Below are 14,232 nucleotides of genomic sequence, written 5' to 3'. Positions count from 1 at the left end.
TACAGAGGCCATCTGTTGAAGATTCTTGCTCCTGGAGATTAAGAATCTTTGGATGTGATGAAAATGAAATCATAGATCAGATCAGCCATAAAGCCAGTGCCAACAGTGTGAAAGTAATTTTTTTCTTTATAGATAGAAGAGCAGTTTAAAGATGCCAGTCACCATCCTCTTGAAGAGGCATAATGATTCCCAGGGTAACCATCTTCAGCTTTTGTTTGACCACATAATTATTCAGTTCCTTGAGATCCACATGGGGCCGGTGTCTTTTTGACTATCAGGAAGTACCTGCAATAAATCACCTTCCTACTTTCACACTTAAATTTAAATGATAATGGATCTATAAAAAAGGTGAGTAAGTAAATACCCATTTTTGCAAAAGTGGAAACTTATTTCCCAAACTGAGGCTGAGATAATAGGGGATTTGCCCAAGGCTGTGCAGTAAATCATTGCTGGAGTCCAGACTCACCCATAGAAATCCCCGGCTTTCAGGCATGTGCTCAGGCTCTAAAACAACACATCATTTTATTGTTTTCAACCTCCAGATGCAATAGCCTAGGTCAGAACCGCCATCTTTTTTAAGCAGACTCGTAACCAGTTTTAGACGTATTTGTCCCTCTTTGGATATGTCTACACTACGGCACTAATTCGAACTAACTTAATTCAAATTAGTTAATTCGAACTAAGCTAATTCAAATTAGTTAATTCGAACTAAGCTAATTCAAATTAGCGCATCTAGACTTAAAAACTAATTCGAATTAGCGTTTTGCTAATTCAAACTAGCACATCCACACTGATTGGATGCTGGGTCGCATTTAAGGGCAGCTGAAACTGGTTCTGGCAGGGCATCAGGTCAGTAGTTGCTTTGTGTGGCTGCTGTCTGAGGCTCGTGCTTAAAGGGACCCCCCTGGACAGCCGGTTCTCAGCTTTTCCACTTGCTTGCCTACCTCGCAGAGGGACAGCAAAGCATTTTTCTCTCCGCCTGCCTGTGTCGGTGCTTCCCATAGGGGCCGCTGCTGCAGTTGGCAACATGGAGCCAGAGCTCACCCTGGGCATGCTGCTCCAGTTTTTGGACTTGTCGCTGAAAGCCTGCCAGCAATGGGTGGAGGCTGCCTTGCACCACCTGGTGCACGTCAGCCCCCTTCCTCTCCCCCTGGACTCCCCGGGGGTCGTGGAGGAGCGGCAGCAGCGCCTGGATGCCAGTGTGCCCCGCCGCATCTGCCATCTGGACACCAGCAGCAACTGGTGGGACCACATCGTCCTGGAGCGCTGCCAAGACAGACAGTGGACCCAGAACTTCAGGATGAAGGAGGACACCTTCCTGGAGCTCTGCGAGTGGCTTGCCCCTGCTCTGCAACAACGGGACACTCGCATGAGGCCCGTCATCCCCCTCCAGAAGCGTGTGGCCATCGCCCTGTGGAAGCTCTCCATGCTGGACAACTACCGATCTGTCGGAAAGCAGTTTGGCGTGGGGAGATCCACCGTCGAAGCAGTGCTCATGCAGGTATGGCACCCACCGGCAACTGGGCCGGGGAAGGAGGGAGGCTGCAAGGAGGGGATGGGCCGCCCCAGGGAAAATGGTGGGGGAAGAGGCAAAAGTTCCCTGCACGGGAGGGTTCGGTCTGTCCCGGCCGTACTACACGCCGCCCACGGGGGTTGCTTCTGGGAGTGGGGCGCGGGGCAATGCCAGGGAACAAACACTCCCAGCCACCCAGGCGCCCCAGTGATTCGCGGTTTGCTGTGTACCTCTACAGGTGGTCAAGGCCATCAACTGGGTGCTGCTCCGCAGGGTGGTCCACCTCGCCGACCCAGACGCCGCCATCCAGGGGTTCGGCGCCCTCGGCTTCCCCAACTGTGGAGGGGCCATCAACGAGACACACATCCCCATCTGTGCCCCGGAACACCAGTCCTCCCAGTACATCAACCGCAAGGGGTACTTCTCTGTCCTCCTGCAGACTGTGTGTGACCACCGGGGCCAGTTCATGGACATTAATGTGGGCTGGTCTGGCAAGGCACACGACGCATGGGTGTTCCGGAACTCCTCTGTGTGCCAGAGGCTGCAGGCCGGGACCTTCTTCCCCGACCGCCACATCAGGGTCAGGGATGTGGACATGCCCATGTGCCTTGTGGGGGATGCGGCCTACCCGTACAGCCCTGGCTGATGAAGCCATACACAGGGCATCTCCACCCCTCCCGCCAGGCCTTCAATGCCAGGCTCACCAGGGCCCGCATCATGGTTGAGGGGGCCTTCAGATGCCTGAAAGCCAGATTTAGGTGCCTCCTCACCCGCCTCGACCTCGCCGAACACAATATCCCTCTCGTGGTGGCAGCATGTTGTGTGCTGCACAATTTGTGCAAGCAGAAGGAGGAGGCTTTCCTGCCAGCCTGGATGGCTGAGGTTGACTGCATGGCTGGCCAGTACGTGCAACTCTGCACTGCCGCCATCAGGGAGGCCCAGCGGGGGGCCGTCCGGATCCGGGAAGCCCTGCGGGAGAGCTTCCAGGTGGAGGAGGAGGACTGGACTCTCCCTGAATACCCCACTGGGGCCTTCTTCCACCCTCCCCTCCTTCCCCTTTCCCCTTCCTAACCCCCCTTCCTAATGTCAAATAAAGACACCTGTTTTTCCAACAAAAATCTCTTTTTATTTTACATAGCTGGGGTGGGAGAGGGGAGGGGGAAACCTGGGAGGAGGGAGCTGGAAGGGGAGGAAGGGAAGGGAAAGCTCAGGGTTGGGGGCCCTGCTGGCTCTCCTGTCTCGCAGCACTGCAGGTGCGGGGGCATCGGGGGGGAGTGGGTGAGGAGGGTGGGGCAGGAGGGACGGGGGGTGCGGAGGAAGCGGGAGGGGGATCAGGAGTGGGAGGAGGAGCGAGAGCTGGGGCAGCCGCAGGGGCTGGAGCAGGAGGAGGCAGGAACCTGTCCACCAGGGTCTGGAGGTGACCTCTGAGGGCACGACTCCGCTCCTCCAACACCTCCAAGCTCCGCTGCTGCAGCCGCAGGTCCTCCCAGACCCAGTGCTCCTGGATGCGGATCTGGTGCTCCAGTAGCCGCAGGTGCCACCGCTGGTACTCCTCCAGGTTCCTAGCGCGCCTGCTGGCCCGGGTGCGGGTGGCTGTTGTAGGAGGGGTGGTGCACCCTGCAGTTCCAGGTGCTGCGGCTGTGGTGAAACAAGAGCAGTGGTCAGTTCTCCCTGGGGACACGGTGGGTGAAACCCAGCCCCCCTCTGCAAGGTGAGGTCGGCATGTGGGGAACGGTCCAGGACCCCTGCGTGACACCCAGCTGCTGCTCCATGCTGGGCAAGGCCCAGGCGCACAGTCCCTGGGCTCCCTCTCCCCCCAGGCCCCCCAAACACATAAGGGGAGCATGATGGCACTCACATGTGGAGCCCTCCCCAGCCTCGGACGACACAGACGATGTGGTCTGTGGGGTGCCTCGGGGGGTCCTGGGTCCTGGGCAGGCTCCCTGCAGACTCCTGGCTCTTGGCGTCCTCCTCCTCCAGGACGGGTCCCTCTGCCCCGGGATTGATCACCACCCGGGGGGCATGGATGGCGTGAGCCCCCAGGATGCGGTTCAGGGCCTCAAAGTGGGGGCAGGCCTCTGGGTCGGCCCCGGGCTGGGAGGCCCTGGAGTAGGACTGCCACAGGTCCTTGACCTTGAGGCGGACCTGCTCCCAGGTCCACATGTGTCCTCTGGTAGCCAGGCTGTCAGCCATGCGGCTGTAGACGGCCGCGTTCCTGTGGCTAGTGCGGAGATCATGGACGTTGGAGGCTTCCCCCCAAACCTCGATGAGGTCCACGATCTCCGCACTAGACCAGGCGGGCGCCTGCCTCTTGCAGCCCCGGGCAGGCTCCTGGAAGCCTCAAGCCTGGTCCTGGAAAGAGAGGGAGGGCTGGGTGGCAGCGGGTGGCTGGCTCATCCCGTGCCAGGTGCAGGGTCTGCTGGCTGGGTGCTGGCAGGCTTGCAACTGGCACAAGCACCGTAGCCAGACCGTGGCCCTTTAAGGGCTCCAGAGTCGGGAGGGGGGCAGAAGAGTTTCCCTGGTTGTGCCCAGAGTGGCCACCAGGGAAAGCTGGGGAGGGCTAGCCTCCAACTAGTTTGAATTAAGTGGCTACACAGCCCTTAATTCGAACGACTTAATTCGAACTAGGCATTAGTCCTCATAGAATGAGGTTTACCTCGTTCGAATTAAGCGCTCCGCTAGTTCAAATTAAGTTCGAACTAGCGGTTTGCATGTGTAGCGCCTATGAAAGTTAATTCGAACTAACGGCTGTTAGTTCGAATTAACTTTGTAGTGTAGACATACTCTTTGAGGATACCTCTACACAGTAGCGTTAACATGAGTTATTCCAAAATAACAGTGTGCATCTATGCTACAAGCCTTTATTTTGAAATAATGGCAAGCTGGAGGACTTCTTACTCCGACTCCTGTAACCCTCATTTCACAAGGAGTAAGGGAAGTTGAAGGAAGAGTGCTCTTCCTTCAGCTTCCTGCTCTGTAAACAGCGCCAAAAGCTGAATTAAGCTCTTTCAACTTATGCTATACAATTGACGTAACTGAAGTTGCGTAGCTTAGTTCGACTCCAGCCCTAGACACCCTAAGTCAGATGCTGCATTTGTAATGCAGTGACCTTTACAAAAGAAAGTAGTTTGGAGCATTTCATATTGGATCAGTGTTTATGCAGACTGGATGACAATATAAGGTGATGATTTTTGATTTCATCTTGCAGTGTCTTCCCTAAGGTTTGTCATTAGTACAGGCACTTGAAGGAGACTCCAAGATGGCCAGAGAATCCAGGCTCCACGACACACTTTCACCAGGTTTATTTGATGCAGTTCCTCCTCCTGCTCTAGATCTTTTATATAGTTTAGCCTCATTTTCTTTCCTGACTGAAGTGCACATGATAGGCATCAAAAAAGAAATCAGTCAGGATGTCCCAGTTGTTTTCTTTTGCCTTGAGGGAGACATTTTTCTGATTTAGAGGTGATGTTGCTATGGCTAGTTTTTCTCTCTTTCAGTTGCTAAATACTGCAGAGGTACCTGCAGGCTGGGCTCAGCTGGCTTTCCTGCTAGACAATCACATTCTCTTTCTAACTTTCTCATGTGTTATTTATTGATTTCAGCTGTTACCTCAGTACCATGTCCTTTTGAATTTCATGCCAGACTAGGTGAACTGTCCTTATTAGGGATGGTCAGGAATTTTCAGGAGACAAATTCTAAGATCTGTGTGGAGACATAAAAGCTTAAATTGATTATTTGTATCCTCAGTGTTTACAGACCACCCTGAAAAGCAGTCATTAAAAAAATGGGGACTGACCATGTCTGCTCTGCACAAAAGAAGACTCTGTGGGGGAAAGCTAAAACTCAGGGATGGGAACGCCAGTGTAGGCCAGGGGCTGTCAGCATTTTAACTTTGAGACGATAGCTGAGAATAGACTGACACAGGTTGAACCTCTCTAGTCCAGCACCCTTGACCGGTGCTAAACCAGAGAATTTGTTGGACCACAGGAGGTCAGTGTTGTCTAGCGGCATTACCAAGACTACCACTGCTTAGTGGACTCTTAGAAGACATTTAAATGGTAAATTAAGGGGTAATTAGACATTTAGGGTCAATTGAGCTAAATAACAGCACAGAACACTGAGAGCCAGGACTTGTGGCTGTAAACAAACTTTATGGGACTGCGGGAAACTTGGCCACACCCATGATAAGTGGACACCTGGCTAACTAAAATCATGCAGGACCATGGATGTTGCTGGACCAGAGACTGCTGGACTTGAGAGATTCAACCTGTATAATTCATTAATTTAAAATCCATTTGTTATGAACAGATCAAAGGTTAGATTCTCTGGTGTGCCAAAACTCTGTTAAACTTGCAGAAGGTGCATTATATCACCTGTCCCCACAGTCCTGCATGCTTGTTTGACTATCAGCACAAGTTAGAGCAACATCTGGGATGCTCTGAATTCCATCAGAACTGTAGTTACTCTGTGTATACTTAAGCGGTCTTTAACTTGAAGCTATACCGCTTTGCTGCACAATTACTTTATACCATAGTAATACTGGCCAGTGCATTGCCTACCCAACAGACAGATCAACCAAACCTTCACTGGCTAAGTCATCTTGGAAGACAGAAGTCTGAAAAGTGTTGCATTGATATTAGCTTTAGTGACATGAAGGCAAAAAAATTGCTTTTTTTCCAGCATTTTTTAAATTAAATGGTTTTGAATTAAAACATTTAAAAACTTGTTTTGAAATAGCCTTTAATTTTATTTTTAAAAATTTAAACACATTTAAAAATACTCAAAATGATTCCTTTCCCCCCACTTTTTGGAACTGCCAGCAGACCAAAAATCCATTAGTCACCCAGTTGTGAAGGAGACACTGTCCCATGTCAAACTCTGAGAGGGATTATGATTCCTGAGCACCCCAGTGGTCTGGGGTAATATCCACACTTCTTTATCCTTTGGGATGGGGCAGCCTGCTTCACAGACTTGCCTAGTTACCTCTGCAGTCCAGTGCTGAGAGAAGCAGATCTATACCTACCACTCCTCTACTTTGGGGTGCCAAGAATATTATCCTCAGTGTCATGGACAAATTCAGCTGTGTGTTTACATGACATTCTGCTGATTGTACAGCTGTTGTGTTCCTTCCCCTTCCCCTCTCCCCTCCCCCCCCCACCTTTCAGTGTTGAGGAAAGTGATTAGTATTTAGGTTGTAAATTCACTGAGATGGTAATCTCTGCAAAGCCCATTGAGATGGATCTGGAGGAAAGGTGTGAAATAAATGCAGAATCATTAAGGCTGTGATGGTTTTGATGATAGACAATTACAGTAGTCTACTTTTAATTTTGTGCCTTCTGCTGCCTGTGATGTGAATTTGGATCCTTATTATTAGTTTGTTTGTTTCTTTTTTTGGGGGGGGATTTGTGTGTATTTCATGTGCTAGTAAGTAGCCTGTACTCTCTACCATCACAGACGGATTGGTTTCCATCCTTGTATCTAGTTACACCAGCTCCTAGGCAACCAGCACCATATGTATATTATAAGATAATAAGCCTTAGAGGGGATTACTGTGGGTTCCTATTGAGATGCAGAACATATTGATGAGGCTCTTACCAGTAGGAAGGATGGGAAATTTCAGATGGAATTTTCTTCTGACATTGACCCTTTGAGTTCATAGCCTAAAAGGGGAATCAGAGACCCACTGTTTATGATCTGCACCTTTCATGTGGTGCACAGCTGGGAGCTGTTTTCAGCACCACTGAAAGGATCATGTGCCAGAAAAAAGCTTCCCATAGGGGGAAAAGGCCAGGAAATTTTAATGATAATTTAAACAAAAAGTCACATAATTCATAATGGGAAAGCTTGAAAGATATGCATGCCACAAACCAGTCTCTCTACTGATTCTACTTGAATTCCCATCATTCCCGATAATCTGCCTGATTACACATCACATGCCATGGAGGCAGAGGGGGACCAGTCACATCAATGGAATATACACACCTATTTTCTTCCCTCTCTTCATAAAATACTGCAGATATTTTTTTTTCTGCCTGAGACTTTCAGGCTTGCCTTAACCTAAATCAGGAGCAGCTTGGGAGGAAAAAAAACTTTAAATAGGAAAGGAAAAATAACTCAGAACCATAGACATCAACCTACAATTATAATTTTAATATTATTTATATAAATAGTACTACCTACAGGCTTTTGATCAATATGAGACCTCCATTGTGCTAGGCACTATATAGCAGGGCTGGGCAAGATGCGGCCCGGGGGCCAGATCCAGCCCACCTAAAACTTTGATCCAGCCTGCATCTGGCTGCCTTCTATGTATAGACTGCTGCCTGGGCCACCGAATTTCCAGGCGGTGGCTCAGGTAGCAGGATCCTATTGAAATGGCCCACGGCTCAGTGTCGTGGCACTACCCTGGAAGGGGCCAGAGTCACAAGCCTTTTAAATAGCCACAGCAACCCCAAGCAGATGCCAGGCAACGGGGTAGCAGCAGGGCCAGGAGTCCATATCTGTGTTTTTTCTTTAAAGCCTCTGGCCCCAAACAATTCAGGGTCAGGGGGAGTTCCCAGGGAGTCCCCAGTCCTGCCCCTTTCTGGGGAGAGTGGAGCTGGCCCATGACCATGTAGCAAAATTCATGAAGTGGCCCCCTGCAAAAATTATTGCCCACCCCGCTGTACAGACAGAGTGAGAGACAGTGCCTGCACCAAAGAGCTTGTATTTGACATTGACAAGACATGGAAAGGGGAAAAAGCATAGATAGGTGAAGAGACTTGCAAGAGATTGTATAGCAGGACAGATACACAATCCAAATTTCTGGGGCCACAGTCCATTGTCTAATCCACTGGCCCATATTGCTACCTAGCCTTTGTTGCTACCTGCTTTGTGATGTTGCATTCCCATATTCTTTATGCAAATATGCTTTTGAATCTGAACATGGCTAACTCAGATATGCTTTATACAAAATAGTGCATGTAACTTAGCATTTTAAAAGTTATAATCTGCTGACTGTGTATGGTATATTCTATTTGAGTGCATGTATCATTTCTGTATTTAAAGTTAGAAATATGAAGCATAAACCTGCTTACTGATCTGGACATACTAAGTGAGAGACATTAGTGGTAGTTAAGGAACTGAATGGCCTGATATTTGGGACAATGAGCTGTGAATAGTATGGCTGCTCCTGTGAGTCTGGATTATGGTTGGTCCTACAAAGACATATGACCAGGCCACCTGATGCTAGAAACCATTTTGGACGCTGTACTTTTCTACTCAGGGTGAGAAAATTTTGAATTGAACACAAAAGTTTCCTGCCTTGCGCAAAATATAAAGGCATGAAACCAAACAATAAGGGCTGCTGCCAGATGCCAGAAGATCCTATTTACCATAAAATGATTGCTTGAAACATTTAAGCTGGGAGGCTGCCTCACTTGTGCGAAAAGGTGATTAGAACTACTGTTAAGGTAAGAAGTTGCATGTAACAGGTTTCTTAGTGCATTAGACTTGGCTGGCATGTTTTGTTTTGCTTAGTAACTTACTTTGAGCTGTCTATTTTACTTGCAATAACTTAAATCCTAATTTTATAGCCAATAAAATCACTTTTGTGTATTAATAAACATAAGAACATAAAAATGGCCATACTGGGTCAGACCAAAGGTCCATCTAGCCCAGTATCCTGTCTGCTGATAGTGGCCAATGCCAGATGTCCCAGAGGGAGTGAACACAACAGGTAATCATCACGTGATCCCTCTCCTGTCATTCATTTTCAGACAAACAGAGACTAGGGACATCATTCCTCCCCATCCTGGCTAATAGCCGTTGGTGGACCTAACCTCCATGACTTTATCTAGCTCTTTTTTGAACCCTGTTAAAGTCCTGGTCTTCACAACATCCTCTGGCAAGGAGTTCCACAAGTTGACTGTGCCACAAGAAGAAGAACTTCCTTTTGTTTGTAAACACAGTATAAATCATTGTTACCTGGGTGGGGGGGGGACAACAATTGTGCATATCTCACTTTCTTTGATAAAGGGGGCAAACAGCTTATATGAGATCATGCTAGATACATTTTATGCACAGAGAGACACATTTATCTGGGTTTTGGTCCTATTGGAGCTGTACACTTGGGTGCTGTATCAAGCCCCTGTGACTGAGCCTTCTCAGAGCTGAGTGGATCTCATTGTCTGTGTTGCTCTGCTGTGGGCTGTACAGACCCTAACTCTGCCATTGCTGGGGGGAGACCAGAGATTCTGGCCCAGCAGGGCAGATTGGTGGGGCGCCCCAGAGGACAGGTAGGTGGACTCAGTGCTATGATCAGCCCATCTGGTCAGAGTCTCAAGGGAAGCTCTGTGACCCAAACCATCACACACACCTCCTCGATCTCTCAGCAGGAGCCTCATAAGACAGTCACCAGTTAATCTGTCCAATCTCTTCCGTTGTGCCAGAGAATGTTATGTAATTAAGACACAAGCTACAAAGCTAATGTACCACCTTGAAAGTGTTCTATGCTCTTTTCCGAGCAAAGGGAGTCATGAGTCCAGGATGTGAGAAGAAAAACAAAACTCATCCTGTTAGATTGGTTGAGTAAATCAGAGCAAGCATTGTTATCAAGTAAAGAGCAAAAATTGCTCCAGATGCATCTGCAAATAGGGAAATGGGCTGTTGATGTTTGTAAGTTATGCCTGTCTAACTTGGGCTGTTGGTCTCAAATATAAGCTTGTAGGAGATTTCTTGGGACTATCTATTAAGTCTGGGGACTTTCAGCCCAAAAGGGGGTTTGGGATAGCTGCACAGGCAGTGGAAGGAGGGTATCAAAGTGGCCAGGTAGGCCACAAAACAACCTGTTCCATAGCCCAGTTTTGTTCAGATTCCTGTAAATTGGGGATACATTAATAAATATTAATTCCTTGAATTAAAATTTTAATTTGTACTTGTTTTCTCCAAACAATAGACATCTGTCCTCCTCCCTTCCCCCTAACCTTAAGGTAGTAGGACAAACAGGGATTGGAGGCAGAATATAGCTGAAGGGGAAAATCTCTGGATTTTCAATTTCCTTTGAGAGGCGGGTATTGTCTGTGACTTTTATTCTAAACAGGGCTGTCTGTGGCTGCTTGAACAACCTGTAATTCCCTCCTGCTTCTGGCATGGGTTGGGAGTGTCTTTACTGCAGCATGCAAGATAATTTTGGGGTGTTTGAGGATGAATGATAGGGGCAGCTAGTAGAATAGCTGGAGGGACCTAAAACTGATGAGGTTAACAGTGGTTTAAAAAAAATATGGTGAGGATCATACTGTCACAGCTGTTGTTTTGGAAGGGGGGTGTGAAGTTTTTCTAGTTCCTGAATGGGCGTGTGGAATAGACTTGGAAACCATTATAAAACAGAGTGTATCGGCCCCTAGCAACAAACACCAGAGAGGAGGTGATATGAAATGTAAAAGCCCAAATACCCAGAAGGAAAAAAGACACCCTGTTGGATTCGGAGGGCTTTATTCTCCCATCCCTCACATCAGTTTAACAACATGGTGGCCCCACTGTCCTCAGTAGACTTCCTGGTTCACAAGTAAAAAGAGAATGAGACCTACTGATTTCCATTTTTCTCAGATCACTTTTCCCTTCACTGTCGGGGTAAAGGAGCTGGAGGGGTTTGTTTGTTTGTTTTTTGTTGGTTCTCCTGGATGTCAGACATGGCCCATTAAGTGGTTGCTGGCTTTGAGGGGTTCCCCCCCCCCTTTTTTAAAGAAAAATAAATGGATCTGCATATTTTAGCTTTTATTTGACCAAAAACAAAACAAATAAGAAAGAGCCAGGCTAGTCCACCTACAGTAGACAAGGGAGGGAAGGAGAAAGAGAAATTTCTCTTTAAACCGAGCCTAAGATTGGGTGAGGCTCCTTGCCTTCCCCCTCAAAGATTTCTCTGTATTTGTGGCAGTAACACTCTGGGTCTGGGAAGAATCTGACATCAAAGCCACCCAGGAAAGAAGGCCAGATTTGCTAATTAATATTCTGAACTGGTGACCCCCGTCTCTTTCTTTCCACCCCCTTCTCTGTCTCTCTCTCTCTCTCTCTCTCTCCTCCCTTCAGATGGCTGCAGCCCCCCACAGCTGAGTCAGTTCTTCCTCTTCCACAGCATTGCAGCACTTGAGCGGAAAGCCAGCAAGGCGTTCTTTTACTCCTCCCTTCTGCTGCATCTCCTCGCCAGCATCCACTCTGCCACCCACCTCAGCACCATGGCCAGCACTGTGTCAGGTAGGACCAGCACCGAGGGTTTTTTAAATCGGTCTTTTAAAACTTCATTATTGTTGTTTATGATTGTTTCCAGGGGGGATTTTGCTTGAATGCTCAGGGGGTTCTCTGAGGGACAGACAGCTGGTCTGGTAGCATTGTCTCCCCCACCCCCTATTATGTATGAAATCTGGGTGGGATTTTTTCATCCGTATCCACAGTTGTTCAACCTGCCTCCTTAAAAAATTCCTGACCTTAAAATGGGATGCTGAGAGAGACTTGGGGTATATCTGATAATATTGCCTGTTCATATTTTGTGGTCATATGGTAATTTTAAACAATCATCTGCCCCTTTTTGGAAGAAGAATGGAGGGGGCTGGGAAGGGTATTTTTTCATCGGTAAAGATCAGATACTGCACAGGGGGGACAAGGAAAGAGATACAAGCAAGACATTGAAAATGATGCTTAAAACAAATCCAACTTGCTCTCTGTGCATTGCCAGAGCCTTGCATCCATGAGGATGCAGATCTTCATTATAAAGTGCTATAGGGGAGCGGTCCTCTGATGCTGCCGAGTGAAATCTAGTGCTGCAGGGCAAGCCCTTCCCCCTTCCTGCAGTAATACTGCGAATAATGGCCTTGCCACCTCTCCTTTTCCCAGGTTTGGCATTTTTTGGCTTTGAGGCTCAGCTTAGCCTGCAGCATTTCAGGCTGTTGTGAGAATGCTGCACCCTTTCTGTGCAGTTGGTTCCTAGAGATGGGTCTTGCGGCACTTTACTGGGGAGCTGCGCAGGTGGGGGTAGGGATGGGGGAGGGGTTCACATGGATGGAACTGGAGCTCAGTGAGGAAGAAAATAAAAGTGCTGATTTACACCTGCACAATGGATGCTTGTTGAGAGTCTCCAAAAAAAAAGTCCTGTTCTTAAAGAGCTCTGATTCCCAGTATGCTGCATTAAAGAGGAGGGGGCTTTGTGAGCGATGGGGCAGGCAAAATAATCATAAAGGGTTGAAATGGGGGGGGGGGGGGGGGCGAAATGGAACTGCAGCAGGAGTGTTTGCTCCAGACCCTCGCCCATCCCGGGAACTCACCGAAAGGAAGACAGAGCAGCCTTTCTCGGTGCGTTCACTAGATTCCCCCTGTGCTCCCTGCCAGGCATTTCCTGTTCTTTTCTCCTTTTAAAAAGATCACCAAAGCCAGGAGGAAAGGAAAGAAAAGAAGGGGGCTGTGGAGGAGGTGTTAAGGGATGTGTGTGGGGATGCGGCTAATCCAAAGCAAGCTTTGTATATTATTACAAAACCAAAACTAGCCATTGTGAAAAATGCATGCTAGAAAATCTGCAGGCATGGGAGGGGGTGTGTGAGGGGGAGAGAGAGAGCACCTCAAAAAGCCTGTCATTGAATGTGTGCTGGTGTTTATTCTGAGGGCCCCACCCATCCATTTTGCTGTATCACAGTATTGGTTCTGGTCTAATTTGAAGTGCGGGGAGCTCAGCAATCTAATCCAAGATTGCATTGAACCTGACTCGAATGAGACGATGGGTGTGACATTCAGAGGCACCAGAGGAGAGGATTCAAGAGACAGCAGTGTTATAGCAGCAGGAGAAGAGAGAAAACAGAAATTGTTGGTGTCTGCATCTCCTTTTGTAGGGGTCAGTGTTGCACTTCCAACTGGAATAGAACGAAGGCTGCAAAGGCAGGCAAAGCAGGGAGATTCGGTCAATGAAAGAGAAAGGTCTTTTTTCCTTTATACTTTCCGCCTTATTTCTCTCTTTATCCTGCGCAAAAACAAATCAGTGCTGGAGAGAGAGCAGCTGTAAGTGTTTGCAACCAATGCCCATGGGCATGTGTCCCTAGGGAAGATTTCCTTGGGTCTGTTAAAATAAACAAATCCCTCTGCTGAAAAAGAAACCAGTCTAGCAGGCCCCGCTTCACCAGTTCATTTTGATTTTTCACCAGCCTTTTTAGGCTCTTTCTTCTAGCCATGATTGTCAACTTCTGTGATAAGGCAGTGGAAGCAGCGGCACATGCTCAGTGCAGGCGGAGCTGCAGTGATGACCCTGCTATGCTGACAGAAGTAGGGGCCTCCCACATGCTCTGGTGAATCCTTAGCGAGTTATTCCGGCTGAATTACACCTTTTTGTGCACCCCAAAAGCAGAGTTCAGGCTACACACCTGAGTTCCATTCATCCCCTGCTGAAAAGCCTGGGTATATGAACAGGTAGAAGAATATTTGTGGCCTCTCCTAGGGATTATGAAATGTTGCAGTATTGTGGAAGTCCCGTGGACTCTTCTGGTAGCTAAGTGCATCTGGTGTGGTGGAGCCATGCTGAATCACTGCTCTTATTCTGGTGTGCAGACGCGGACACCACATGGCACTAAGTGATCGTGGAAAATCCCAGAGGTTTCTCCTCACTAGATGGATGTCAACATCTGTGGCGTAGTGCAGGTGCTGTCTGCTCTGTAACCCATGCCTCCCCGCTCTATGATGTGAAATTCTCACTGACTCTCCCAAAT

The 14,232-nt window shown here is 48.3% G+C and overlaps 1 protein-coding gene across 4 annotated transcripts in view; it reads left to right on the top strand.

Moving 5' to 3' along the window:
• STMN3 (stathmin 3) overlaps positions 1-14,232 on the top strand; it is a 63,657-nt gene that overhangs the window by 12,853 nt on the left and 36,572 nt on the right. For 3 of the 4 annotated variants that reach the window (XM_075900959.1, XM_075900956.1, XM_075900957.1), the window contains exon 2: positions 11,579-11,743. In XM_075900959.1, the coding sequence (XP_075757074.1) occupies positions 11,725-11,743 (19 nt within the window). In that variant the 5' untranslated portion in view covers positions 11,579-11,724. The remainder of the gene's footprint in view (positions 1-11,578; positions 11,744-14,232) is intronic. The other variant, XM_075900955.1, reaches the window with a different exon arrangement.

The sequence above is a fragment of the Pelodiscus sinensis genome, chromosome 18, assembly GCF_049634645.1.
Source record: "Pelodiscus sinensis isolate JC-2024 chromosome 18, ASM4963464v1, whole genome shotgun sequence".
Taxonomy (NCBI): domain Eukaryota; kingdom Metazoa; phylum Chordata; order Testudines; family Trionychidae; genus Pelodiscus; species Pelodiscus sinensis.
Note: the sequence above shows the minus strand (reverse complement) of the source record. Positions and strands in the feature narration are given on the sequence as shown.